Consider the following 25,971-nt stretch of genomic DNA (forward strand, 5'->3'; position numbering starts at 1 on the left):
ACCTGTATTCCATTATCTATCCCATCAAGCCAGTCCCTGTGTGATGCACAATACCTGTTAATATATGTGAGTTTTTAAGGCACTTTTATTTTCTACAGTATTTATCCAGCTTGTTTTCAACGCTTACTTTAAATTTTATTTAAACCTGTTTTTTGGTGAACATTACGTCTGAGATAATTTTTGTCTGTCTTTGTGTGTGTGTTTATGTGTGCAAGAGCGTGTCTGTCTTGAGGAGAAGACAGCTATGGGATTTCTCATGTTTGATGGAAGTAGAGAACAGCAGCCGCTATTTGCATAGTGCCCACTAACAGATGAATGTGAATGTACAATAGGCATAATAATGTTTTTAAGTAAAAGCCATATTTTGAATGCATAATTTAGGAAGGAAAACCTTTTTTTGTTTTGTTTTGCAGATATACAGATCAGCTCTCAAAATGTCTTCTGTGTCTTCCGTGCATCTTCTAAGACAATTGCATTAGCCCGCCTGCTAGTTGACTAATAGAATTAATAATTGTAAAAAGCACTCTAAAGCCACATGCCTTATGAAGTCAATGCTGGGTATGATTTTACAAGTATGTGATCCGTTTTTTCAAGTGAAATTGTTAACTGAAAACGTTCTTGGCACACAATAAAACATTGTGCAATCTGTTATTTGTCTTAGAGATAATAATTTCAGAGTGGCTATATTCTTTCTGTATCTAACTTATGACTTGCTAGGGGATGCTTTCTTCGATTTAGGAGTATTGCAAATACAGTTTTATTTACATAATATGTCTCTGAAAAATGATAGTGGTGGAATTTCAGCAGCAAAAAAACCCCTCTGTGTCTTTTCTTACTGTCCCCTTGAGTGGATATCAGGCAAATAAATGACAGATGATTTTTCAAAAGCTAAAAGAGGGGGAAATACTTTTAAATTCAACTTAAGAAAGTTTTAATATCTAAATCAATGTTATCTTCTTTCCTTTCTTTCTCCAAGTGTAGAACATGGCATGAAAAAGCTCCATTAGACAGATACAGGGTTTTTTTTCCCCCTCCATTAACACACAGGCTCACAAATACGTCAGGAAAATTTGAACTAAAGTATCTAGATCTGGAGTACTGTCTAGTTAGCCTATATACAGTCCAGATTTTTCTTTTCTTTGCTTTATAGGGATTTTTTTTCTGTCCCTTTCTCTGACTCTCTTCTGTCAGTTGCCATGAAGATAGCAAATCTCTAAACTTTCCTTATCTGCCAAAAATATCTGTAACAAAAACATTTTAAAACATTACATTTAGTTTTGTTTAATTTTGACTGAGGTAACAGTCACGATGTTTACTTTGTCGATTTCTGATTTTTCTGCACTGGGCAGTCAGGACTCCTTTCTCTGTCCTCTGCCATGAATTGCAGTTAACCAGAAGTTATTTTAAAAATGATTTGGGATGTGGAACCAGGAGTAAAACATGGACTTAGCTGAACACTTCCCAGAGATGCTTACAAATATTTTTAGTGTGTGTTAACCAAGACCATTTGTGGAGTCCCACAGAGAAAGCAGTAATGCTGAAAAGCTGAGGACTATCTTTATACCTTAAATGATATACCTGCTCATGTTGTTTCAGTAGGCTGAGTCTGTGTTGTAATAGTTCTCTTTCCACAAGAGGAAATCTTTATTTTCTCTTAGTTCTGAGTGACTTCAATCAGAAGTTATTGGTTGGGGGGGAAGTAAAATTAAGTGCATACATATTCTGGTAGGTGTGGTTGACATTAAAGAGAAGACACTGGGTTCCCAAGTGTGTGTGTCTTCTACAGTAAGGAATCACAGTAGGCATTTAAGAAACCTATTAGGACCACACAGAGTGTCAAAATTTCTGTAACACGAGCTGGCATTCTGTGTGAAAGCTATCTCGCTGTAGCCCATGCTGCCTGTGGATCGGCTCAACCACAAAGACAACAGAGCCAGCCCAAGACACAAGTTGAACACTTCCCCCAAGAAGTTGTCTGTTTTTATCAACATAGCGTACAGTGCCCTTTCATGTAGAGCAGATGTAAATAAGAGGGTGTACAGACGCCTGTTCTTTTATTTCTAACCTCTGTCCCCAGCCATACTTCTCAAAGTACTGTTTTGAGAAGGTTATCGGCAGCTTTTAACGGTCTGCGTATGGCACCATTTGGAGCCTAGCAGTGCTGCTCCGAGAATCTCCAGGTGGTCCTCCCTTTGCAGAGCAATCCATATATCCAGTGGCTCCGTAGGTGCCTGGCCGTGGCTAGCCTGGGGATGGGGCCTCCGGCTTGAGCCTGCAGCTCACATCTCACATGTGGTACTGCACTGGACCACACGCAATTTGGCAAAGAGAGACATCCATCGCTGTATACAGTGTTGGCAAAGATAAGAGCATAGAAAAAGTAGCACATATGTCTTCTGCCCATAGCTGGCATGTGAACACAAATGGATCAAACCAGCTGGTGGTGAATATCAAATCCAGAACCACACAGTGGAGAGTGTAGGGAAGTCTCATGTATGTGTTTTCTCTAAGTAGGCTGGGGATGGTGCAAATTTGTAGCGGATGAGGAATTTGGCTTAGTACCTGCATAGTCCGATGACTTACTCTTCCATGATGTCCCCTGTTCAGCTAGCAGCTAACTTACCTGTGGCAGATTCCTCCTCTCTCTCTGATTTTCACTGCTGTCCTGTCGCAGCTTTCTTAAAAGGATCCTGAAAGGGTACTGGCAGACTTAGCAATAGGGACTGTGTCTGCAAGGAGAACTGAGCAGAGGAAGGTTTGGTTGTTTAGATCCATGTGGATTCCAGGTGTTTTTAGGGTAGATCCCGACTCAGCCACACAGCAGTGTCAAATGTCTGGATCCAGGCCTGTAAAATTTTATTGACAACGGGTTTCCTAATAAAGTTAGTTTCTCTTTGTTTGGCAAATAGAACTAATTACATGAATAATAGACTGGGACCAGAGTCTAGAATATCCATATAATCCTGTTTGAAGTTTATGGGCAGTAGGAGGGGGAACTTTAGCTATAGAGAAACTGATACTTGCTTAGGAAAAATACTTTCTCTGAAACCTCAAGTTACTTACTGTCCTAAATCTGTTTCCTTCCTAATAACTTGTTTAAGTTCTCCCGATTATGTCTTTTAGGTGTATTTTTGCAAAGCTACATTATAAGTAGTTGTACAGTGTGCGAACATTAGCCTGCAAAAGTTTGTTTTTCCCCGTAGTTTTTTTAAATTACTATAAAAGAAACATTAATTTACAATTATTTCTGCTAGACTGTTATCTTCTGAAAAGATAATGAAATCTGTAATTCACTCACTCTGATGGCAGTGTTTTTATAGACTTTAAGGTTCTCTTTTTAATTGAGTTCACTCTCGGTGTGATAATTTTTTAAAAATATAAACTTCTAGCTTTCTGCATAGTCTAAAAACATGTTTGACAAAAAATTTCTGAAAAGTTGATGTGTTCATATAGTTCAGAATACTTTAAAAAGTGCCAGGTTTATAATGTTATATATCTTGAATAATTCTATAGGGTTTTTTGCTTTTTTTCTTTTTTTTTCCCCCTTTTATTCTTTTTTTTTTTTTTTTTTTTTTTTTTCTGTGGTAGATATGGTCCGGAAAAAGAACCCCCCTCTAAGAAACGTTGCTAGTGAAGGTGAGGTACAGACCCTTGAGTCTACAGGTACTGAAAGTGAAGAGTGTGGAAGGAAAAAAGAATTTTCAGCAGAGCAGATGCAAGAAAACACTGACCAGGGTGATGCGGCAGAGTTAAATAACAAGGAGGAACTTTGCATGCATGTCCAAGAGCCATCTTCCAGCATTAAAAAGGACTTGAAAAGCTCAGTGCTGAGTGAAAAGGCTGGCTTCAATTATGAAAGCCACAATAAGGGAGGAAATGTTCCATCCTTCCCTCATGATGAGGTGACAGACAGAAATATGCTGGCTTTCTCATCTCCAGCTGTTGGGGGAATCTGTGAGCCCTTGAAGTCTCCTCAAAAATCAGATGCAGATGACACCCAAGATGTGGTCTGTACCCCGTCAGGAGATGCAGCGGAGACAAATGAGGAGCATCAGATGTCGCCAAAAGCTTCAGATGAAACAGTGCAAGTGCAAAGTGGTCAAACTGATGGCCAAGGCTCAAGTCCGGTCCCCATGGCCTCAAAAAACCCACAAGTGCCTTCAGATGGAGGTTTAAGGCTGAACAAATCTAAAGCAGATTTGTTGGTAAATGATAACCCAGATACGGCACCTCTGTCTCCAGAGCTTCAGGACTTCAAATGCAACATCTGTGGATACGGTTACTATGGGAATGACCCCACAGATCTCATCAAACACTTCCGCAAGTACCACCTAGGACTGCACAACCGCACCAGGCAGGACGCTGAGCTCGACACTAAAATTTTGGCTCTCCACAACATGGTGCAATTCAGCCACTCCAAAGACTTCCAGAAAGTCAACCGCACTGTGCTTTCGGGGGTGCTGCAAGACATCAATTCCCAGAGGCCTGTCTTGTTAAATGGGACTTACGATGTGCAGGTTTGTATTTTCCCAGACTCCCCACTTCTGCTAACCGCCTTCTCGCTGCAAAGTCACTTATTTGCAAAGCCTCTCCTACCTACATGATTAATGTATTTCATATAACCTGCCTAAACCTTAAGAACTGTTTTGGTCTGTTTTGGCCAGGGTTTTTGCAGGTCTGCTGAGCATCTTGTACAGTAGAGGAGTGCTTGGCTTTTTGACCAGGGATATTTCTGTGTAAGATTTAGTCGTCGTGGTAATCAATAGCAAAAGATCTTATTCAGCAAACAAGCAAATTGCTGAATTGGTAATCATATCTGAAGGATTTGCTATCATGGAAAGAAAAGAGCAAATAATAATGAAAAATAACAACCAGATAGACAAAAGACAGCAGCTGGAAATTAAAAATGTAATCCTAAATTATCAGCTGCTGGAAGTCAAGATTTGGCTTATTGATTCTTTATTAAGATAAAATAAATGGCAAGCCTTGGCAACTCTAAAGTTGTCTAGTGCCAGAAAAACAGGATACACAATGGGTATTTAAAACATTTCAAAAAGTAACAGTCATCCGTGCTGTCCTTCATGTTAGTGAGCTTGCAAGGAAAGGGCTGTTGCCTCAGTTATTTTCTCATCTAGTTGGAGCAGGAAAAAAACTACAGATACTGCTGGTAAAAAAAAAATAATTAAAAAAATATTTTTACCAAGAAAAGAGTGGACTCAAAAACTTTTTCATGGAGTCTCTGTTAGTTTGTTACCAGTTAGTATTTAATTAGTTAAAAAAAACCTGATGCTGATTTAAAAAAATAAATCCTCTCATTAGTGGGCTGAGAGATGCCACAGGATACGTGAATATTTTATGATATAAAAATTCAAGTTTCAAGGAAAAAACCCACAAAGTAACAAAATTTGCATACAGAATGGATTCAGACGTCCATTCAGTTTCAATGTATGTTTGTATATGTGGTGTCCAACCTGGTAGTAATCACCAGAGAAAACTCTAGGGCATGTTAAAATCAGAAGTTAGGAGATGGAAAATACTTAAAATACTTGCAGAGACTGTAGCTGTAGGAAAGAAATTATGCAAGACAGGTTAAGATGGCTAGCATCTAACTTCAAGTAAGAAGCTGAAACGGCAACACAAGTCAGGAACTTGAAGCTTTTTAAGTGATTTAAACTTGTCCTCTTTTTTCAGAAATTCTATAATTTCTTTGTGGAGCAGCAGATGAAACTGAGGTCATTACTATGTGTAAAATCTGCAATCTTTGAACTGTTGTCTTATTAAAAGATCACTTCACTGTCTCGTGTCAGACACTCTCTCCTGTCAAACTGTGATTAGAAAGCAAATACGTGATTTAGTTAAAAGAGGTTAGAAGTGAATAATGTCAGAATGTGAAATGATGGTTTATAATTAGCACATAGTATGATGTTAATACCTGGATTTCCTGCTATAGTTTCAGTTTGCTGACTCCGGGGACAGCATCTTAGAGCAACTGATCCATGCTGTCAGGAAGACATGCAAACTGGAGCAGCTCAGGCATACACTATAGAGGAATTTGAGTTTCTAAACACACTTTCATTTCCTCCAAACAATTGTTTCGTTAGGGCCTTAGTTATTTATAGGAAAGTTTATGCTTGATTAGAATGAGCTGGACACTTTTCCTATGCAGTGCTTTCAGAAATAAAACAGATGTGTGAGCTATCTCAGTTTGAACTGATAGAAGGAGAAATAAAACAGCTGAACCTAGACTATACTTGTCTTCTAAACCCTGACAGTAAGATACTGTAGGGGAGACAAAAAGTGGTAGGAAACAGCCCATAGATAATCTACTTAAGATCAGTCTTTTCTCAGAAGAAAAACATTTTCCAAAATAGAACAGACAGCCTATACAATGTTGGCAATTTATTAAAAAAAAAAAAAAAAAAAAAGCAGCAACCAACAACTGGATCTGGAAACTTAATTTTTAAAAGTGCTAATTTTCCCTGCCCAATTTGGGAAGAGAAAATTAAATAAGCTTTCGTGGCAAATGCTATACTTCATCACTGGCACATGCACCAGATGTTGATCCAGAACATGTCAGAAGATAAGTAACTGATTAATATTTTTATGCTTTCTCCTCCCCCACTCCTGATACAGAGCAGCTTTGTCAGACTCATAAACACAGTAAAAGAACATTTGAAAATCCCCTTTGCACCCACACATGTTTATATAGCTACTATGTCCATTTTGGAGGGGATTTTTCTCAGGCATCTGAGTGGCTGGTGTCTCCTGCTGCAATGAGGGATCATATCGATTAGAGCTCTGGTTAAAATTGGTTCAGTCAAATTCCTGTGTAACACAGTGAGGGAACTGAACCTGAATAATTGGTTCATCTAAACAGTATTATTTTGTATAGGTACTGGCTAAAGGAAAATAATCCCTTTGTAATTAACTTGAAATAGAAGTGGACTGGGCTTAAGGTCTGATTTATTGATCCCCTTGCACTTAACAAACTGTTCTGTTGTAGCTGGGGTGGAAGTTATCGATGGATTTATGGGCTCAGGCCAGGGAGCTGGGCGCAGAAGCCAGAGGATGGAAATGACTGACTTTGATCTGGTTCACAGTGGTCAGTTGGGGACCACGGTATATGAAGATTTGTGGTAGTGAGGGATGCTGTTGAGCCCCATAGTTTGCATTCGTAACAAAAGCAAACAAAAAGCAATGGAAAAATGTCTGAGTACAGAAAACCCCAGCATCTCCTATCCTATCTTCAGATGGGTAGGGATGTGGCCCCTTTACCAAGGATTTGGAAGAATGAAATTGAATACATTTTTGGATTTATACCACGGAAGTCAAGTCTCTTCTAGAAAATTTAACACACACACACACACCCCTCCCCAAACAAAAAAAAAAACCCAACCCCAAAGCCAGGTTGTTGGTTTTTTTTTTTGTATTGCAGTCAGCAAAACAGTAGGGATACACATTTGGCTTCATATCCAGGTATGCAAAAGTTGGCTCTGTTTTGAAGTACCTAAAGAGGATTTGGCTGGGAACTGTGTAAATAACCCATGCTTTCTGGCCATACTACTGTGTAGATTTTTACTTGATTTGAATTTTTAATCCAGCAAGATTCCTTTGTCTTTGAAAATGTGATTTTGTGTTGAAAATCTCCTGTATTCTTTGTTCTCATTTTCTTCCTCAGAGGTTTTTGGTTCACTGAGTTATAGTAAATTCCATAGGACTGGGTAAAATCACTGAGCTGTTTCTGGGAGATCAACTTTCTTGCCGGGTATAGATTTCAGAAAACATTTGCTAGCACATCTCTGAATTCACAGAGAATGTGCTAATCAGCTTTATTGCTTTTATCAGAATAATATTTGAAGTGAGTTCAATGGATCAGCTTTCACTGATGCCCCTCATTACTTTTTCTTCACATTTAGTTAATTGATCAATCTCTGTAGGCAGCTTTGTCTTGCTGGATATTTTAGCCTACGTATGGCTTTGTGGACAAGCCTAAAGGAGTAGACTTTAGACCAGCTCTGGAGACTTGAAGTAAAATTCAGGTGACTAAGTTAACAGCTACAGCACTGAAAAGCATTGCTTTGCTGCTGTATGATTAAGTCTCCTTCTGTGTTTGATCTAATGGCTCTCTAATGTATATGGAAAGGTCTGGAGACAGGCAAGTTGCTGGCAAGTAGGCAGGAATCTTTTCTTCATCCCCAATTTTTTTTATGGGACAGCTTCAACGGAAAGGTTGAGAGTGCTGTCTTCCACGTACCAGCTTATAGTATGGGTAGGACATCACCCAGCAAGGGAGAAGAAGCAGGCTTGGATCCCCTCTGACAGAGCAAGGAAAGGAGCCTACTTTTCCTGTTTCCTGAACAAGTGTTCAAGCCATTAGGCTATTGTATAAAAGGGAGCGTGACCCCATTTCCTGATATGTTTTAAAAGAAAACAGTGTCCCTCAAAGAAAGGACAGAAATGTCTGCATTCAGGTGAGGGTTTCAGATGGCACGTCCCAAGGGAGAAGGGTATTCCTGCAGCCGTGAATAAAGGCATACCACAGTGCTCAGCAGTTCTTACGGTGGGCTCCAGGCAGCTTCACACTGTGTGTGCTACCTGGAGGGGCTTCCTGCGCAGCATGGCCCTGCTTCTGCAGCTTGTTGTCGTAGACCTACCTCCTCTTACGTGCAGCCATTAAAGAGAGATTCAGGCTCCTGTCGGCATCTCTCTGAAAGTACTAAGAAGTGATTATATTTTTTATTTATTTATCTTTTACCCAGCCCTCTCATCTTGATTGTTTCATGGTTTTAGATACTAGACTACCACATAAGATAAGATGACAAATTTCTGAAAAGCCATGGGACTGATAAAAGCCATCCAAAAGTTTCTTGATTGTATTTCATTGAGCTGGGGAGGGAGGGGTGGCAAAGAAGAAGAAAATACTACGTTACATAACTATCCCACAGACTAAGGAGACAATGGCAGCAGAATTTTTTCTTTTAAGGTTCTAGACATCCAGTATTATAAAAGCTGTCCTATACCACTCAGCCCAATTCTTTGTCATATATGACTAGGGGTCACAACTTCTGCAGGTTTTTCACAGCAAATGAGAGCACTTCTGGCTGTCCATCTACCGGGCTGCTCAGTGTCCTAGAAAGTGGCTGAAGTGCCCATGGACACAGAGTGTGTAAAGCTCTTCCTTTTGTCTCCGTCATAAGCCAGTGGTGAGCTCCGTGTGCCTACACAAAGTTATGCATGTGTGTTTTTTAGTAATCTGGATTTCAGTATATCAAATGTGGCAGCTTTTCTGTTCTCATGTTAGAAGTGTGTAACTAGTATGAAGTCTGGTCTAACTAGGATTCAGCTGAATGAGAAACAGTGGTTTGATTAGTAGCTTCTGCTTTTTATCCTCCACTCTTATATTAGCAGTTTGAATATGAAGCTGTGAAGGTAAGACTGAAAAAATAGGGGGTCTATACAGATGTAATCGACATCCCTTCTCATGTTAAAGGTTTTTCTCTACATTTTTGGTGGTTTTGGCAAAGGGACTCTTACAGATACAGTGATAATCCAGACTGGAGGCATAAACAAGTACAGCATTTACTTTTGTATTAGTAAAAAATCAAACCTTCTTAAAGTTGAACTTTGGTATCAAGTGGGTTTCCTACAAGGTGACATGGATACATCACTAGTTGACATGAGCAGGTGAAAATATGTATGTGAATGAATTTCATTTTCCTCACATGCTTAGAGAAATCGATCCCAATTTTATATTGTTGGTCTTACTGACTTTAGCTCAATTGTCTGTACAACAGGAATTAGGTCTAAGTGATCTGACCAGCTGTTGCTGGATATGGTGTATGCTGAGCTCTCAGACTAGTTTGTGATGTGCTAGATCTTGAGGGGTGTGCTAGAACAGAACTTGCATGAAGCTGTGATGTCCCAGAAGGTCCATTTCATCTGTCAGCTGCATTGTCAACTCTCCCTGGGGACTTCCCTGCTTAAACTGAAGGCTGTCAGGCTGTCTTGGGTGTTGCATCTGCGTGTGTGCATACCTGTTTATTTTGAGTCTTATTTCTGGGTCACGATCAGGCTTGGAGACTGCCTTGCATGCTGAGAGAGTCACACCTCATGAACATAGGAGTCAGTCATCTCTTCTAAACCACAGACATGAAAAAGAAATGGTGGCAGGTGTTGAAATGGGTGGTGGTAAAACACACAAATATACATTCATATGTATGTGCTTGTTTGTGTGTATATGTATGTGTTTCTTTTCTCATATATATATATCACTGAATACACGTATATATATGAATATTATGTGAAAAAGCACCTGTGGTCTTACAAGAATCTAAATACTATATTGACTATAGTTTATAAGTAACAATTTATATTGTTTATGTAGTAGAAGTTCTTTATATCATTTCTGTGGAGACATTAGCAAGTTTACTATTCAGAATGATATGCAGTGATCTACAGCATGTCAGCTGCTAAATAGTAAGTGCCTGGGAACATTCACTTGTTCTGTGAAGAAAAGAGCTATTTTAGCCTTTCTTGCAGTGAGAAGTAGTCTACCGTCATATTAAAACATTCAGATGGGCAGTTTCTGTGGAATAACTGATGTGATGTATATGCACAGCCTTCAAGGCAAAGTTATTTATGTGTTAATATGCCTCATCTTTATGCCAGGGATATCTGGTGGTGTTTGAAGAGACACTAATGAAGAAAGTTGGTGAGGCTAGTAATAGTCACAGATATATTTAAAGGTATAAAATGCTGAGCTAGTCCACAGAAATGAGAGCTCAAAAAGTAAAAGTTGCTGGGAAAAAAGGAAAGCAGCTAGATTTTCTTCTGGTGTAAATCAGTCCAAGTTTGCCTTGAAGTCTGTGAGGCTCTGTGAGTTTACAGTAGCCAAGGAACTGTCTGGTAATTTTATCTATACAGAGAGAGAATAGAAAGGATGGTGCTTCTTTTAGGTGCTAGATATTAGTCTACTAGCGTTAGCTAGCAAATGAAATTCTTGATTCTGTGTTATTTACTTTTGTCGTTTTTGCACATCTGGTCTCCTGACCTTAATTTAAGTGCTGCAATTGTTCTGTCACAGCCTTTGTTTTAAAAATACCTTTTAAATTCTCATGTCAAAAAACATACTGTCTTCAATGGCAACAGAGTAAATTGTGAGAAGAGTACACCTATCACACAGTAGTTGGCTTTCTTGTTCTGGTAAGTATGAATAGCCCAGAAAGCCAGAAGTTTGCCCTGAGTCTTTGCCTCACTTGTGCAACATTGTTCTGTCTACCTATAAGTTAATCACGGTACGGTAAATAGTTTTAAGAATATACTCTGAAGATTCTCCTAGTTTTACATGCAGAGAGTGAGCAAGTGAGAGGGAGTGAGTTCTGCGTAGTGGAGGGTAGAGAACTGGGTGGTGTTTCACAAACTTGCATGAAAGCCAGGAATCTGTTCTGGCCTGCACAACATGAAGAACTTAATAAATGTGGGATGGTTAAAATGTTCTGGATGCTATATTGCACAAAGCAAATGAATAAACAAGAGCATTAGAAAATATTTTAGGATTAGAAGATTAAGAGTAATTGGCAAAGGCAGACTGGATGGCTCAGGAGATTGGTAGGGTATCTGGAGCCTTTCACCTCCTGATTAGCCAAAGATGTAGCCCAGGTAATAAAAAAACCCCAAAAAACCAAAAAAAAACCAACAAGAGAAAACACACACACACACCCCCAAGATTAACATTTGCTGTTCCAATGCAGATGGTTGGTCTAGTTTCTAATCAGCAGTTGCAGAAGAAGCCAGGGGTCAAAGACAGGTTTACCCAGTGCGTGTAAGCCATGCAGTTGAATCACTTATGTGGACATAGGCCACTAGTTTCTGCTGGTAGAATTTTCTTCATGATATGTATGATTACGGGAGCTGGCAGACTTTGTCTTCCTGGGGTAATTTTTTCCATTTTCTGTAAGTAACATTTGTAAACTGCTTCAGCAAAATAACATTTAGGATTGAACTTTGAAAAGGAGGTGGGAGAAAAAGAGGTAGGGTAACATTTGGATCAAGGGCAGATTAAATATCAGAGAAACTTTTTTAAAGAAATCCTGAAATTGCCTTTTCTTGCCCAAGTCCATCTATTCCATGAAATCATTGGTTTTGGTCTAATTAAGGTAATACAGACGTATCTGCTGGAAACCTATAGTGCAATTAATACATCTTTGTTAAAGTGCTTGCCAACATGCTTTAGAAAGTACATCTTGAAACACTGTCAATTATTGTGTTATCTTTTCTCCTCTTTCTGGCTATTTTTGGAAATGTGCGTGGTGTATAAGGAGATAGCTTAACTGTTAACACATGAACTTCAGTCCTTGTGGTAAATTCTTTCCCAGCCTTCTAGATTTTGATAATTTTCCCTGTTAATGAATTAATGATTAAGAGTTCTGACTTTCAGGGAGTCTTACTCTGAAGTATATTTCAGTTTAATCCCAGACTGAGACATGGCTTTGAAGAGCAATTTTTGAAAAACATCAGTGCAACCACCTCAAGCATAATAATGGAGTACCCATTTGAATAGACATCTTCCTCTATACTGCATAATAATACCAACTATATTGCCAAAATTGAGGTGCTGCAGGAGTAAGTGATATTCCCACAGTCTCAGAAGGAAGCGACAGTGAAGGGAAGAACTAAATCAGGTTTCCACAGTCCAAACAGATGCCTTGTATGTTAGCTTCCCTTTAAAAACAGAATTATGAAGATTAATTTTCTTCTGTGCTTACTGAGGGAACTGTTGATCTATATGTGCTCTTATATTTCCAGTGCAAGCTGTACCTGTACTTGTGACTGCCACTAGTTATGTCGGCTGGCACTTTGGACTCCGCTGCTGTAACAGAATTGCAGAATTTTAGCATTTAGAAACCTTTGCTTAGTTTCTTCTTTATGATGAGGAGGAGTGTCTACTTAAGAAAATAAAACTCTGTCAGGGCAAAGAAGGGGACTAGGTTTTACTGGGATCAGAATGAAGTAAGGGAATAAATAGGAGAAACTATCACTTGTGATACCACACATAAATGTGGATATTGATTTCCGTGGTGTGTGTATACAGATACTATTTTTTCCCCCTTTCTCCTTCTCTTTCTCCTTTATTTTTCCTCTTTCAGGGGCAGGTCAGAGAAAACAGGACAATTACATACTCAGTGAAGGAGTTTAGTGCCTGTACATAGAGATACAATATGTTACTGAAAAATCTGAAAGTCAAGCCAAGACTTGAGCAGAGTGCACAAATCCAAACAGTTCTGTAAATGTGTAGGCTTCTTCCAAATTTGGCTGGCTGAAAGCTGAAACAGCTTCAGTTTATACCGTCACTTCAAGTGCTTCTCCAGCCTCTTTGCATGGAAGCCAGTTTCTGCAGTTCCCTTTACCTGATGACCCCCAAGGAGGCTTTCAGTACATTTTGTCATGTGTGAAAAATGGCTTTTGAGTGTAATAACATTAAGATGACCCTGCGTTACCTTTCACGTACATGCTCTCCTAATAGGATGCATTATTTTGAATTGTGGCAGGGTAGTCAGGGAAATGCCAACCCAATAATTGGTAATCAATTACATTCCAGGGTTGTAAAGACTGTGTGTGTCCGTCCCCCTCCCCCATTGCAAAAGGTTAACACAAATGGTGTGAGAATACTTAGTTCTGTTTTATCCTCTTGTGATGCAGAGAAGGATGTATTAGCATGGGACACAAATTTGCTATGTAGGCCACTAAGCAGGATTAGCACAAGTTACAGAAATGATGTGAGTTACAGTCCATTGTATAAAATGCTAGTACTAATAATGTTTTTTCAGTGTCCAGAAATAAAAGTAATTGGCAATGAACAGCAGTTGGGATTATTTTCACTCCATTTCTAACTCGTGTCTACAGAGTGTCTGAAAAATAGGTATGTTATCTGTAGGATCTGTGAATGGACAGCTGAGAGTAATAGATGTATTTACTCATTAGAGCCACTTAAGGTAAAGCATTTTGGCCAGTTTTCTGTGCATGCATAGAACAAACATAAGTATCTAATTAAATGAGCAAAACCAGATCACCTTGCAACTTACATAATTGTGCAGCATGCTGCTGTTATTTTCTGTTTACCGTAATTCCATCAGTGCTGTCTTTTAAGTTGTCTTTCAACACCATTGAGACTTTGAACATTGAAATAATGCAGTGGATGGAGACCAGAACTGCCAGGAGTAGGCTCAGGTCCCACTGTTGTCAGGGGATCAGGCTCAACGTGGCTTTGTCTCCAGTTCTTGCTGGCCATAAAATGAGATCTCTTCTGCAGTACAGATCTGTTAAAACATCCCTCTTCCAAAGAACCTCTTCAAAACCAAATTCATAACTTGATACCGGTGCTTAGAGCTGCAATTTAAGTGAAAATGTTATTACAGCTAAGTCCTAGTTATTTGGCTGCCCAACTCACCATTGCCTAATGAGATATGTTTCCTAAACAAACAGAAAGCGATTTCCAGTTTTAAGAAAAAGTTTTAACCAGCTCATGGGAACTGTGCTTTCTTTAGGAAAAATAAAAAAGAATTGGAGGCCGAGTAGCAGCAGCTCATTATATCATGGTTTAGCAACTCATTGACTCACTATACATGTTCAGTTCTGATGGGATACAAAGGATAGCATCTCATTCTCTGAGCTAAATGGCTAAAAGGCATTTATATTATATGCATTTAAAAATGTTTACATTTCATGCTCTCTGTATGTCTGAGTCTTTCCGTATGGTGTGATACTGAATGAGCAGTGATCACACGTTTTCTTTGTGGCACAGCTGTTGAGGAGGAGAAGAAAAATAATTACACCATTTGCCTAATGCATTAGAACTGAATCCTGCAGAAATGCAGTAATACAGTTACTGGTTGGGAGAATGGAACTCAAACCCTGTGTGAAAATTTTATGTTCCCTCTAAGGCATCTCTTGGGGGTAAAAACTGAGACCGTGGCACAGGGAGGCTTCCACCCATGTCCTTGATGTAGTGGTGTAGATGCATGATGGCAAAGGAGCAAATGTCTGTGGATTTTGGGTGTAAAGGGGAGTTATCTTCTGGGTGCTGTACACTATTTACGATTCAGGAAAAGAAGTAGAGCAATGGTGACATTTTTGTCAGGAGGTTCTTTCTTTGGCCTTCAAACTAGTTGTATGGGAGCAGCAAATCTCTCCCTGATGTCAGGGGCAGGTGTGGTGCACTCCTGGGAAGGGCAGGCCTGCCTGCTATGAGAACACAGGGTTTAATAACTGCAATCCTGGAAGCCTTGTTTCCTTCCTGCAGACCATTTTGCTCGGAGATCATGAGAACAGTTAAGTAGACCTACCTTCTTTTTTTTTTTCTTTTTTTTTTTCTTTCTTTTTAATTAGTGATGTCATGGGCTTGGGTGTGGTAGGTTCCTTTGCCACATGCCATTTTTCTACTGTAGTTTTTCCATCCTTCTTTACTAAATTGAGCTCTGTGCATGACAGGAAGAGAACATTTCCTTGGAGAATGTCTGCACTGACTAATCTTTGAGAAAACTGCCTTTCGTTTCAGACATCAGCCACTATGGCTGTGTTAAAAGGCGTCCTGGTGGATACTGGATACTCCTGTAGGAGTGGTCTTTATAAGAATTGGTCATACTCCAACCTAGCACACTGAATTTGTTATTTCAAATTTAGTTTTTGTTTGCTCATATTTAGAAAGCAGTTCTCTTGGACCATTAAGCATGAATATGAATAAAACATATAAGTGTTTGTTGAAAGAAATAGACTGAGGTCGTGTTCTTTTGTTCCACACCTGGTATAAACTTCCAGCAAAGTCTCCTGTTAAAAGGTTCAGGGATATGGGAATTGATCATTGGATCTTCTATCAGTGATGTGATTCAGTAATTTAGTGAAGGAAGGAATAGTCCTGTTGGAGAATGCTCAGTTAAGATCATGTCGTGTATGTGTGCCTCAGTTTCCCCCAAAAATTATTTATTATTTATATGGGATATATATTCAGCTATGTGAAACATTAAAAAATCTTCAGTAACAAATGCTAAATACATGAGGGTGTACGTATGATATCTTCACTAGGTTAGTACAAAGTGAAAATGGTGGTGATGTTTAATGAAAGAGGCTTGTGAATTAATTGCTCTCTATTTCTCTCTCTTCCCACCCTCCAGCCCACCCCCACCCCCCCACTCCCTGCCCCTTGCTATTTGAATAAATCTACAATGGAGCTAAAATGACATTATTCTTTATTCACAGGTTACTTTAGGTGGAACCTTTATTGGAATTGGGCGGAAAACTCCAGATTGCCAAGGCAACACCAAGTACTTCCGCTGCAAATTCTGCAATTTCACCTACATGGGCAACTCCTCCACTGAACTAGAGCAACACTTCTTACAGACTCACCCAAACAAAATGAAAGCAGCCCTTCCCTCCTCTGATTCTGGTAAAACTTCAGAGAAAAACTCCAATAAATCCAGTCCTACTCTTCGACCATGTGATTCTGGAGACTTGGGGAAGTGGCAAGACAGAATCACTGTAAAAGCGGGAGATGATACACCAGTTGGATATTCGGTGCCCATCAAGCCAATAGATTCCTCTAGACAAAATGGTACCGATACAACCAGTTACTACTGGTGTAAATTTTGCAGTTTCAGCTGTGAATCGTCCAGCTCATTGAAACTATTAGAACATTACAGCAAACAGCATGGGGGAAGCCAGGCAGGAGGCCTTCACCCAGATCTGAATGATAAGCTTTCTAGGGGATCTGTCATTAACCAGAATGATCTAGCCAAAAATACAGATGGGGAATTAGTGACAAAGACAGAAAAGGGTTCGAGTGTGGCAAAAAAGAAAGACTTGACTAGCAAAGGAGCAGAGGACAGCATGGTGACAAGCTACAACTGTCAGTTCTGTGACTTTAGGTACTCAAAGAGCCATGGCCCAGATGTAATAGTGGTGGGCCCACTTCTCCGTCACTATCAGCAGCTACACAACATTCATAAATGTACCATTAAGCACTGTCAGTTCTGTCCCCGAGGCCTCTGCAGCCCAGAAAAGCACCTTGGAGAAATTACTTATCCATTTGCTTGCAGAAAAAGTAATTGTTCCCACTGTGCTCTCTTGCTTTTGCACCTGTCTCCAGGGGTGACAGGAAGCTCTAGAGTCAAACACCAGTGCCATCAGTGCTCATTCTCCACTCCCGACGTGGATGTTCTCCTGCTCCACTATGAGAACGCACACGAAGCGCAAGCGTCTGATGTCAAACCCGAAACAAATGCCCTGCCAGGGGCAGAGGGGCCGCTGACACTCAAGGAGAACAAAGAACACTCATGTACCAAATGTGACTTTACCACCCAGGTGGAAGAAGAGATTTCCCGACACTACAGGTATGGTGAATTTTCGCATGTTTAATGATAGGAACCCAAACAAACAGGCCCTCCCTTAGTTCCTTAATTAAATGTCACCGTTCCCCTAACATTTAAGGAAACTGGAAATCAAAATACGAACGTGTATGGATATAAATCTTTACAGCCAGGGTCCAATCCAACATCCACTTTGTTTTGGAAAACCACCAGCTAAGTTGGTGGATTTAATTATACATTTAAACCTGTGCAAAGAAGAGGGAGATTCGGATTTGTGTACAGATGCTGAAGTTCCAGCATATTTGAGGTCTGGTCAGCTATTTTCCGCCCAGAATCTTTTCAGTACTATTTTAGTTTAGGCTTCTTACCAGAAAGCTGGCATCTTCATTCAGTAGGGGAACACAAACGGCTTTACTTTCCAAGATAGACTGTGAATCCTTTCATGCTCCGTAACAGTGCTTCAATGTACTACCTTTTTGTAGTATTTTCCACTCCCAAGTCCAGCAACATAATAATTAGTTTAAGAGCATTCCACTGCCGTTTTGGTGTTGGTTTCACACTGGGAGCAGACACTCTTTTGTCTGTTGATGTCATCCCCCAAGATCCTTTTGCAGATGCTTATTTTCGTGTTGCTGGTTTACAGTGTCGTTCTATTTATTTTAAATGTTAATGTTCCTATTTGGGGGTGGATGCAGCCAGTCTCCTGACTCAGTCTGACACAATGTCACAGTGGCAGCCAACTCCCTGCTAAACTTCTTGGGTCAGTTCCTGGGCTGTTGTAAACTGGCAGTCCAGTTTACATCGGAGGAGGAGCTGGCTCTTAGGCTTTGTAAAGAGCAACAGTTATGTGCCGCTGCAAAAGCGATGTTAAATATTAGAAAATCATGCGGAATATGTTAATAGTTAAGGCTAATGCGTCAACAACAACGGAAAACTCAGTATCTATCTCATCTAAAAGATCTTTGCATGGAAGCCAGCTAGAATGAAGACAAAAGAAGATGCATTTTCAAAGCTAAAGCTTTGTTAAAAGCGCAAGAAACCGTGCCACGTTTAATAGATTCCAAGACATCCAAAATTAACAAAGGCAGACTGGGGCATGATACTTTAATAGAGATTAAAGCTGGGGGCATCCAAATGTTGCCCAACAGAGGGCTGCATTGGCAATGTATCAGGAGTCTATTTAAAAAAAAAAAAAAGGAAAAAAAAGAAAAAAAAAAGCAGCAGATTGCTCATCTTTAATTTGGAGCTAGGGCCCACGGAGGATTCAGGTCCCAGCATGTAGTGCCCCATTTTTGAGCCAAGTGGGCCTGAGGGATGTTGTGTGGATTAATTAGTTAATGTTTGTAAACTGCTTTGAAGATGAAAAGTGGTATCTAAGTTCCAAGCATTATTATAGCAGCTTTGAGCCATGCTGTAGAACTCCATAGGCAGCACTTTGTCCGCCGCTGGGGCATGGCATGATCTTTTTTTAGTGGTTAAATAACTGGAAGATTGAAATGGCTCCTTGACTGAAAAAAAAAAAAACTTTTATTTTGCTGCAGCTGGTAATTTAAGTTTTAACAAGCACGCCTATTTAAAATCCTTTTTCCCAAGGAAAGGAGAAGCCATGACTTTCAAAATTAAGTGCTAAGTCTGAGATGGGGTAGCAGTAGTTTCTCCTTTGGAGGGCTCAGCACCCTGCGGCTCTGGCAGTTGTCACCGGGAACTGCACTTTGGAAAATCAAGAGATACACTTAAGCGTTCAAATCTCGACTTGTTTGTCTAAAATTAGGCTATTCTTTTCAAGACAGTCGAACAATGTATTTTCTTAAGCCTCCAGTCTAAGACGTTATGGAGTACTCTGAGGATGATGTGTAATTAAAGCGAAGTACAACATCCTTACAACTGCCAACTTCTTGCCCTCTCCCCTGCCCTCCCCGCTTTTTAATTTGAGTTTTGTTTCTTTTCTATGTGTACTGCTGCTGTTTTCCCCCACTGTGCACCTTCTTTGAAATCACAGCAGTTAAGTTTAGTTTGTGGTAGGTGCTCTGTGATGGCAAACACCAGCAGGTTTTATTGCTTTTCTATGCATAACCTACTTTTCACTCTACCAAACTGTAACAAATGCAAAGAGAGACTTTTGAGGCATTATAACTTCTATTATTATTATTATTATTATTATTATTATTATTATTATTATTATTATTATTATTATTATCATCAGACACTTTTTTTAATAGAAGTTTTGCATATATTGGATATGTATTTTCTTTCCCTTTTTGTATTTTATTAACTAAAGATACAGAGCAGTTCAGATTTTAAAAAGTAGACAATCTATAAAATAGTAGTGTTAGGGAGTTATGTGACACACAGAAACGTGCTGATATTGATTCAGCTCACACCCTAGCTGGCCTTCTCTGGGTCTGCATCAGAGTTTATCTTGACAGAATTGTTATGTCACGTTATGTATTCCTGATGCGTTTAAAATGCTATACATGTACATATATCTAAAACTTGTTCATTGATATAAGGAGCTGAACAGATTCTAATGGTAAACATAATACCAAGCATTAATGGTAGTGGCAGAAAGTGTTCTGCTGTTCACATGTTTAAGTTTACTCTTGATAATCTATGAGTATCAGAGCTGGCTTTAGATGCTATTCATATATTTTGGTTCAGGTATTTTTTGTCTGCATTTTTTATTATTTTCATTTTTGAGTCAGATGCCCCAACAGCATGCTTAATGTATTTTCTTTTTAAGCTCGTTTCCTTTTGACTCTAGGTCTACAATTTCACTCTGTCTGCTAGCTAAAAAAATTTCTATCTCCCAGTATTATTTCTTTGCAGTCATGTGTTTGCAATAGTATTAGAATTTGCAAAAGTAGTTCTTTCCAAGCTTTCTATCTATTGAAATGTGTACTTACACTTAATGCTCATTCAGTATTTCTTGACATGATTATTTGAGAGCTGTTCAGTTAAATTTGAAGTTAATGAATCACATTGCACTTGAGTTTACTTGTATTTAAACCTCACTAAAATGTGCTTACTCAACTGAATCCCCAGAAGGTTTATTGGCCTCCATTTTCTACTAATTCTGGTACTACTCATTTTCCATTATACCGCTGAGGAATCAGGTACTTTTCATGTTCATTGCAAAGCTTAGTTTTTCCTCAAAAACTGTCTAGTATTCTGATGAACTAAAAGGTGCCAACACTTGTAATTTAGATAAAAATCATACTGAGTATTTAGGGAAATTTTGCGTGTCGAGTCACTTAGTCTTAGTTTTTTTTCTTAAGAATGAAAGACGCTTCTTGCAGAATTGTGGTTGTGTTTTTTTTTTCTAATTTTGCCGAAAGATGTGAGAAGACAATGCGTTTTCTTATTTTTGCAAAAACTAGAATTTTTCATGTAAATCCTTATTTGTCAAAAAAGACTGACAGAAAGTGTTTGATCAGTGCTAGTAGTAATTAAAAATGCTCTGCTGAAATATGTGCTAAACTTTGTTTTTTTAAAAAACGGGATGGTGATTTATTAACTGCAAAATATAAAAAAATAGACTCAAATGAAATATATGCTTTGGCAATGATGTAGAACCATTTGTCTAATAAACATTGTTTGAAAATGTGGGTGAGAGCAGTTATGTAGGGCTCTCTTTTGAAATTAATTACGAGTTAATCTCAAATTAAATAATTCCTTAACTCTAAAGATATATGGAATAGCAGGGTAAATGGCAAAGGGGTACTCGGGGCTTGCACTGGGGGCACGGGGGGTGTCAGAGCTGCCCACTCTCACTGTCAGGCAGCAGAAGCCTGAGCAGCGTCTTAGATGAGCAGATTATGGAAATGTGGAGCCTTTGGGACACTCCCCAGAGAAGCCAACCGAGGGCAAAAGTGTAAATTGAGGCCCACCAGCTCCCAGTTTTCGGCAGTGGGAGCCTTCACTCCCTGAACAATAGCAGCATCTGTGAAGACCTTTTCCATCCTCCTGACACCTTAATTCACTGCTCCAAACTTCTTTGCTCTTGCCAGTGGGTTTTGCTCTCCTTTCATCTCAGCCTTGCTGTCTGCTCTGCCTGTTCTCTCCTTTCTGACCCTCCGCTGAGTTTTCTTACTTTGCTCGCTGTCTTTCCTTCTGAATATTTTCTGCTTCCCACAAGCCTGAATGCAGCACCCGTCCCAAAAGAAAACTTTCTTAGAACTGTTTCTTCATGAGAAATACTAGTAATTATTATATTCATAGTGAGATTCAAAATGGGCAAAAATATATGGAAGTGTTACGACAACCATACTTTCATCCAGAATATTTTCTATGTCCTAAAGCCTAGGAATGTCTTCAGGTAATTTAAAAAAAAAAAAGTAAATTACTTGTTTTTTAGAGTGTGGTGTTTTGTAATACTTCAGACTAGTTAGAAGTATGTCAACAAGATTTAATTAACAACTGGCTAGTGTCAGGAGTATTGCAGCCCATTAGAAAGCTCAAGTAAAGAACATTAAATCCATCCAAAAAAACCCATCTAATCTCTCCAACTTCAAAATTTTGCAAGGGAAAATCTTTGTATCTTATAGTACCCAATTCAAGTACGATTCGGTACAACTAAAAAATGATAGGGTTTTGTCAAGTTGTCAGAATGTAACAGTGCAGCAAAGGTTTGGCCTGAGTTCCTTGACATTTCATCTTGGGATCGGGCCATAAATGTTGTAGTGTCCATGAATAATCAGGTCTTTCATTTATTTTGTAATGAAAATAATAATGCTAAGTGATATCAGTGGATGGGATGACACTGCCATCCCAATGCCACATGGAAGATAATGCCTGTTTATGGCCTCAACCTGCTGTTAGTTTGCTTGAGTGGTGTACAAGATCAAAAAAGAGAGAATGCTGTTTTCTTCTTCACTTATATTTCTTTCTTCCATACTGAGAACTCTCATACATACATCTCTCCTTTGATCGGCCATATACCAATGCACTGTATTGCACCTGTTGAATTCAGGGTTTCAGACGGTATAACCATGGTTTAGCTGTAACTTTCAGGTAATGCACACAAGTGCTTATCATGTACTTTGCAAGTCGGAATTTTAAAAATTTTGTTGCTTAACTTTTAGGAGCTTTGTGCACAAATATAGGTGTAGCTTGGGCCTTTAGAAACATGGGTAGGTTTAAATTCTAGCACAAAAAGAAATCAAACATTGCCGACTTGTTTTGTTGATTTCTATCAGGGTGTGGTAAAAACAGAGATGAAAACATTTTCTTTTTATTCCTTGTTCTCGGAAAGAATAAGTTCCCAACTTTCAAAAGTTCTGTAATAGCTGATGATAGTTATTATTTGAGACTAAGACTTACAGTGGACAGTTCCAAACTTTAGCTTACTTTTCAGAGCTTGGGGATAGAATAATAAACAGGACAAACCCACGCGAAGTGTGAAAATTTATAATGTCGATGGCAGATTACTTTCTAATGCATAGTGGAAAAGTGTATGTCATGAAAATAAAAGCTTGTTGGGTTACTATCTACCTAAATCAGTCCTTGTCCTTTCCACATCATAGTGCCTATCATAGTCTTACAGGAGCATGAAGGAATGCTTGTATGATTCTCTTTGAATCAATTATAAGTAATTTAAATGAACAAACCTTTAATGTAAGAAAGGTGATTTCAGCTGCGCTTCAACAGTGTACTTGCAACTGCATCTAATATTTGGCATTTATTTGTGGCCTCAGAAGTGTGGTACCTCTCCTGTGGTGTATATTGGTCCTGATCAAAAACATTTAGCCAGTGTGTGGGGAAAAAAAAAAAAAGAAAAGAGAAGTTAGGCAGAAAAAGATCAGCTGTTTGGAGGTGTGATATCTGTAGATGAGAGCCAAGTTAGGAAAAGGGGTTAGCTATTGAAAAAGCCAAGTTAAACAAGAGACACTTAGGGCTAAGTAGCCTCCCAAAGGATTGATAAACTTTCACATGGGGAGTGTATTCGGTTGAGCCATTAGCCCCAAATGGTGTCTTGTTTAACTTGGCTTTTAAGATAACTAGCCCCTGTCTAACTTGGACTTCCCTGTTGGTATCCCACCTTTACAGGGCTGACCCTCTTTAGAACTTGGCTTTTTGTATTTATAAAAAGGGTTTGATCAGATAGCACTCTCTCTTTTTTTTTTTTTTGGTTCAGAAGAGAATTAAGCTCAGTTTAGAAAAGAATTAAGTTGCAAGAGAGAATATATTAGTGTCGCATTGAGAGACAAGCTGATTTTAATAAAACACAATTGTAGAATGAAGAAAAAGGAACACAGCCAGAACAGGATTTTAACCCACAGCTTGCTCTCCCACAAGTAGATTTTGTTGCCATAAGGCTATGTGGAGAATAGCTGACTTTATTTTTTGCATAACTGAACGAGCCCATCTAGTCCCTTAAAATGCATACAAATACGGAAAATGACAAAAAGAAAACTGATATTGCACAAGGGCTAAAAAGCTTGAATCTCAATGCGTACTCATGTCTGCACGCTGACACAACTGCAAGAAAATCAGACAATGTAAATAACATATGGTTTGTTTTTCCAGCAAAAGGAAAGAAGGAAGACAAGGAGGTTTAATAAGTTTGGCAAGTTGTCCCTTCTAAACTATCATACTCTAAAAGGGACATTTTGTGTATCATTCCAGTTCTACAGATGCACCAAGAGCCAAATCCTGCTCTTACTGAAGTCAATGGGAGTTTTGCCATCAACTTCACTGAGACTAAGATTTGGCCTCAAAAGAATTAATTCTAACAATTGGAGTTGTCAGGGCAGTAACAGATTTCTCATACAAGTTTTGTCCTGTGTGGATAGTGAAAAGCTCGTTTTTTAGCTTGGCTAAAGATGCTGTTGTGACTCTGAATGCCTGGGGTGTGGATGTGTGAGTGTGTCTGTAGGGAGAAGCTTTCACAGAGTTATGTACATTTTGATGAAGGGCAGGGACGGTATTTTACTTTGCGTTGGTACGATGCTGGGCGCAGCGGGGCCCAGAGCCTTATGGAAAGCTCTGACCGCTCCTGTGCTATAAACAATTATTCATAATGGCATTATAGAGCTCATAAACAGTGTTCTGTTCCTATGGTAGATACAGTAAATGGGTAACATGTTGTTCTCATGTAGCAACATATGCTTTACATAATTTAGTAATGCAGTACTTTATATAGGCTTTTAGAATAAAAACAGGAAGGTGCGTTATTCCACACTGCTCCACAGCTCATACTCAAGCGTTTCTGTATTCAATGGGAAAATGCAATTTGTAGTGACATAGCCAGCTATTTTGCTTTTTCTTTAGAGCAGCATCTTTTAAAGTTATGTTGAAATATCCACAGAGAACAAATAAGTAATATCTGTTGTGTACAACCTTCTGTCCTTGGTATATTCTTAGCTGTAAGTCAACCAGAGCTCCGCTCAAAGTCATTGTTGTCAACCAAAAGTCTATGAAATTGGTGGAAAGCAAAGAAATTAGTTTAAACTTCTTAACTTTCTGGCATACAACAGTGTTATACGAAGTGTTTGGGTTTTGTTGTTTGGTGGTGGTTTTTTTTACAAAAAAATCTATCCTCTTCTAACAATTTGATTTTGTTTGAAAAAAAAGTTACTTCAGTGTTTCTACTGCAATAGAAAGTGAAAATGTGTTGCAGCAAACTGAAGAGGAGGAAACACAAAATGACAGTGAAAATTGTATGAAGTTTGGAAAAGCATGGTGGGATGTGAATGAATGACAGGAGTCTGTTCCAAGGCATGGGGGGAAAAGACAGCAGGGTTTTTCCATATTGTATAAGACACCAATGTAAACCTACTTGCTTTATTTAGAGGGAATCATACTGTAAGTTAGATATATTTTCGTCATCTTCATAGGTAGAACCACTGTGAGAGGGGAAGGCCAAGGGGAGACTCTCACCTTAATACACTTCTCGTTTTCTTCCAGGAGAGTACACAACTGCTACAAATGCCGTCAGTGCAGCTTCACGGCTGTTGACACTCAGTCACTACTAGAGCACTTCAACACCGTGCACTGTCAGGAGATGGACATCACTACAGCCAATGGGGAGGACAGTCATGGTGTTTCGTCTATCAAGGAGGAGCCAAAAATTGACCTTAAGGTCTACAGTCTGATTAATCCAGACCCCAAAATGGGGGAGCCTGTATCTGACAGCATAGTAAAGAGGGAAAAGATAGAAGATAAGGAAGTGCTCAAGGAGAAAGGTTGGACTGACAGTCCCAGTGATGATCTTCGCAACGTGTCCTGGAGAGGAACAGACATTTTGAGGGGGAGCCCGTCTTACACACAGACCAGTCTAGGCTTATTGACCCCAGTGTCCGTTGGCCAAGAGCAGCCAAAGCCTTTACGGGATAGTCCAAATGTAGAAGCTGCTCATCTTGCGCGGCCCATTTACGGCTTGGCGGTGGAGAGCAAGGGCTTCCTGCAGGGCGTGCCAGCTGGAGTGGCGGAGAAGACCGGGCAGCTCACCCAGCCCTACCCTTCATCCGGGGACAGCAAGGCAAAGGATGAATCCCAGTCCTTATTACGGGTAGGAAGCTCTCTCTCTTCCCCACCCCCACCCCCACCCCCCTCGCTTTTTATGATTACATGTATGTTACGTTTAATTAGGCATGCAAAGAATTTCTTCAGTTCC

The 25,971-nt window shown here is 39.4% G+C and overlaps 1 protein-coding gene across 5 annotated transcripts in view; it reads left to right on the plus strand.

Moving 5' to 3' along the window:
- The window catches only part of TRPS1 (transcriptional repressor GATA binding 1), a 216,960-nt gene that overhangs the window by 39,409 nt on the left and 151,580 nt on the right, over positions 1-25,971 (plus strand). For 2 of the 5 annotated variants that reach the window (XM_056332086.1, XM_056332085.1), the window contains exons 2-5: positions 414-572; positions 3,589-4,517; positions 16,252-17,381; positions 25,263-25,866. In XM_056332086.1, the coding sequence (XP_056188061.1) occupies positions 536-572; positions 3,589-4,517; positions 16,252-17,381; positions 25,263-25,866 (2,700 nt within the window). In that variant the 5' untranslated portion in view covers positions 414-535. The remainder of the gene's footprint in view (positions 1-413; positions 573-3,588; positions 4,518-16,251; positions 17,382-25,262; positions 25,867-25,971) is intronic. The other 3 variants (XM_056332089.1, XM_056332087.1, XM_056332088.1) reach the window with 3 other exon arrangements.

This window comes from Falco biarmicus, chromosome 3, assembly GCF_023638135.1.
Source record: "Falco biarmicus isolate bFalBia1 chromosome 3, bFalBia1.pri, whole genome shotgun sequence".
In the NCBI taxonomy this organism is placed as follows: Eukaryota; Metazoa; Chordata; class Aves; order Falconiformes; family Falconidae; genus Falco; species Falco biarmicus.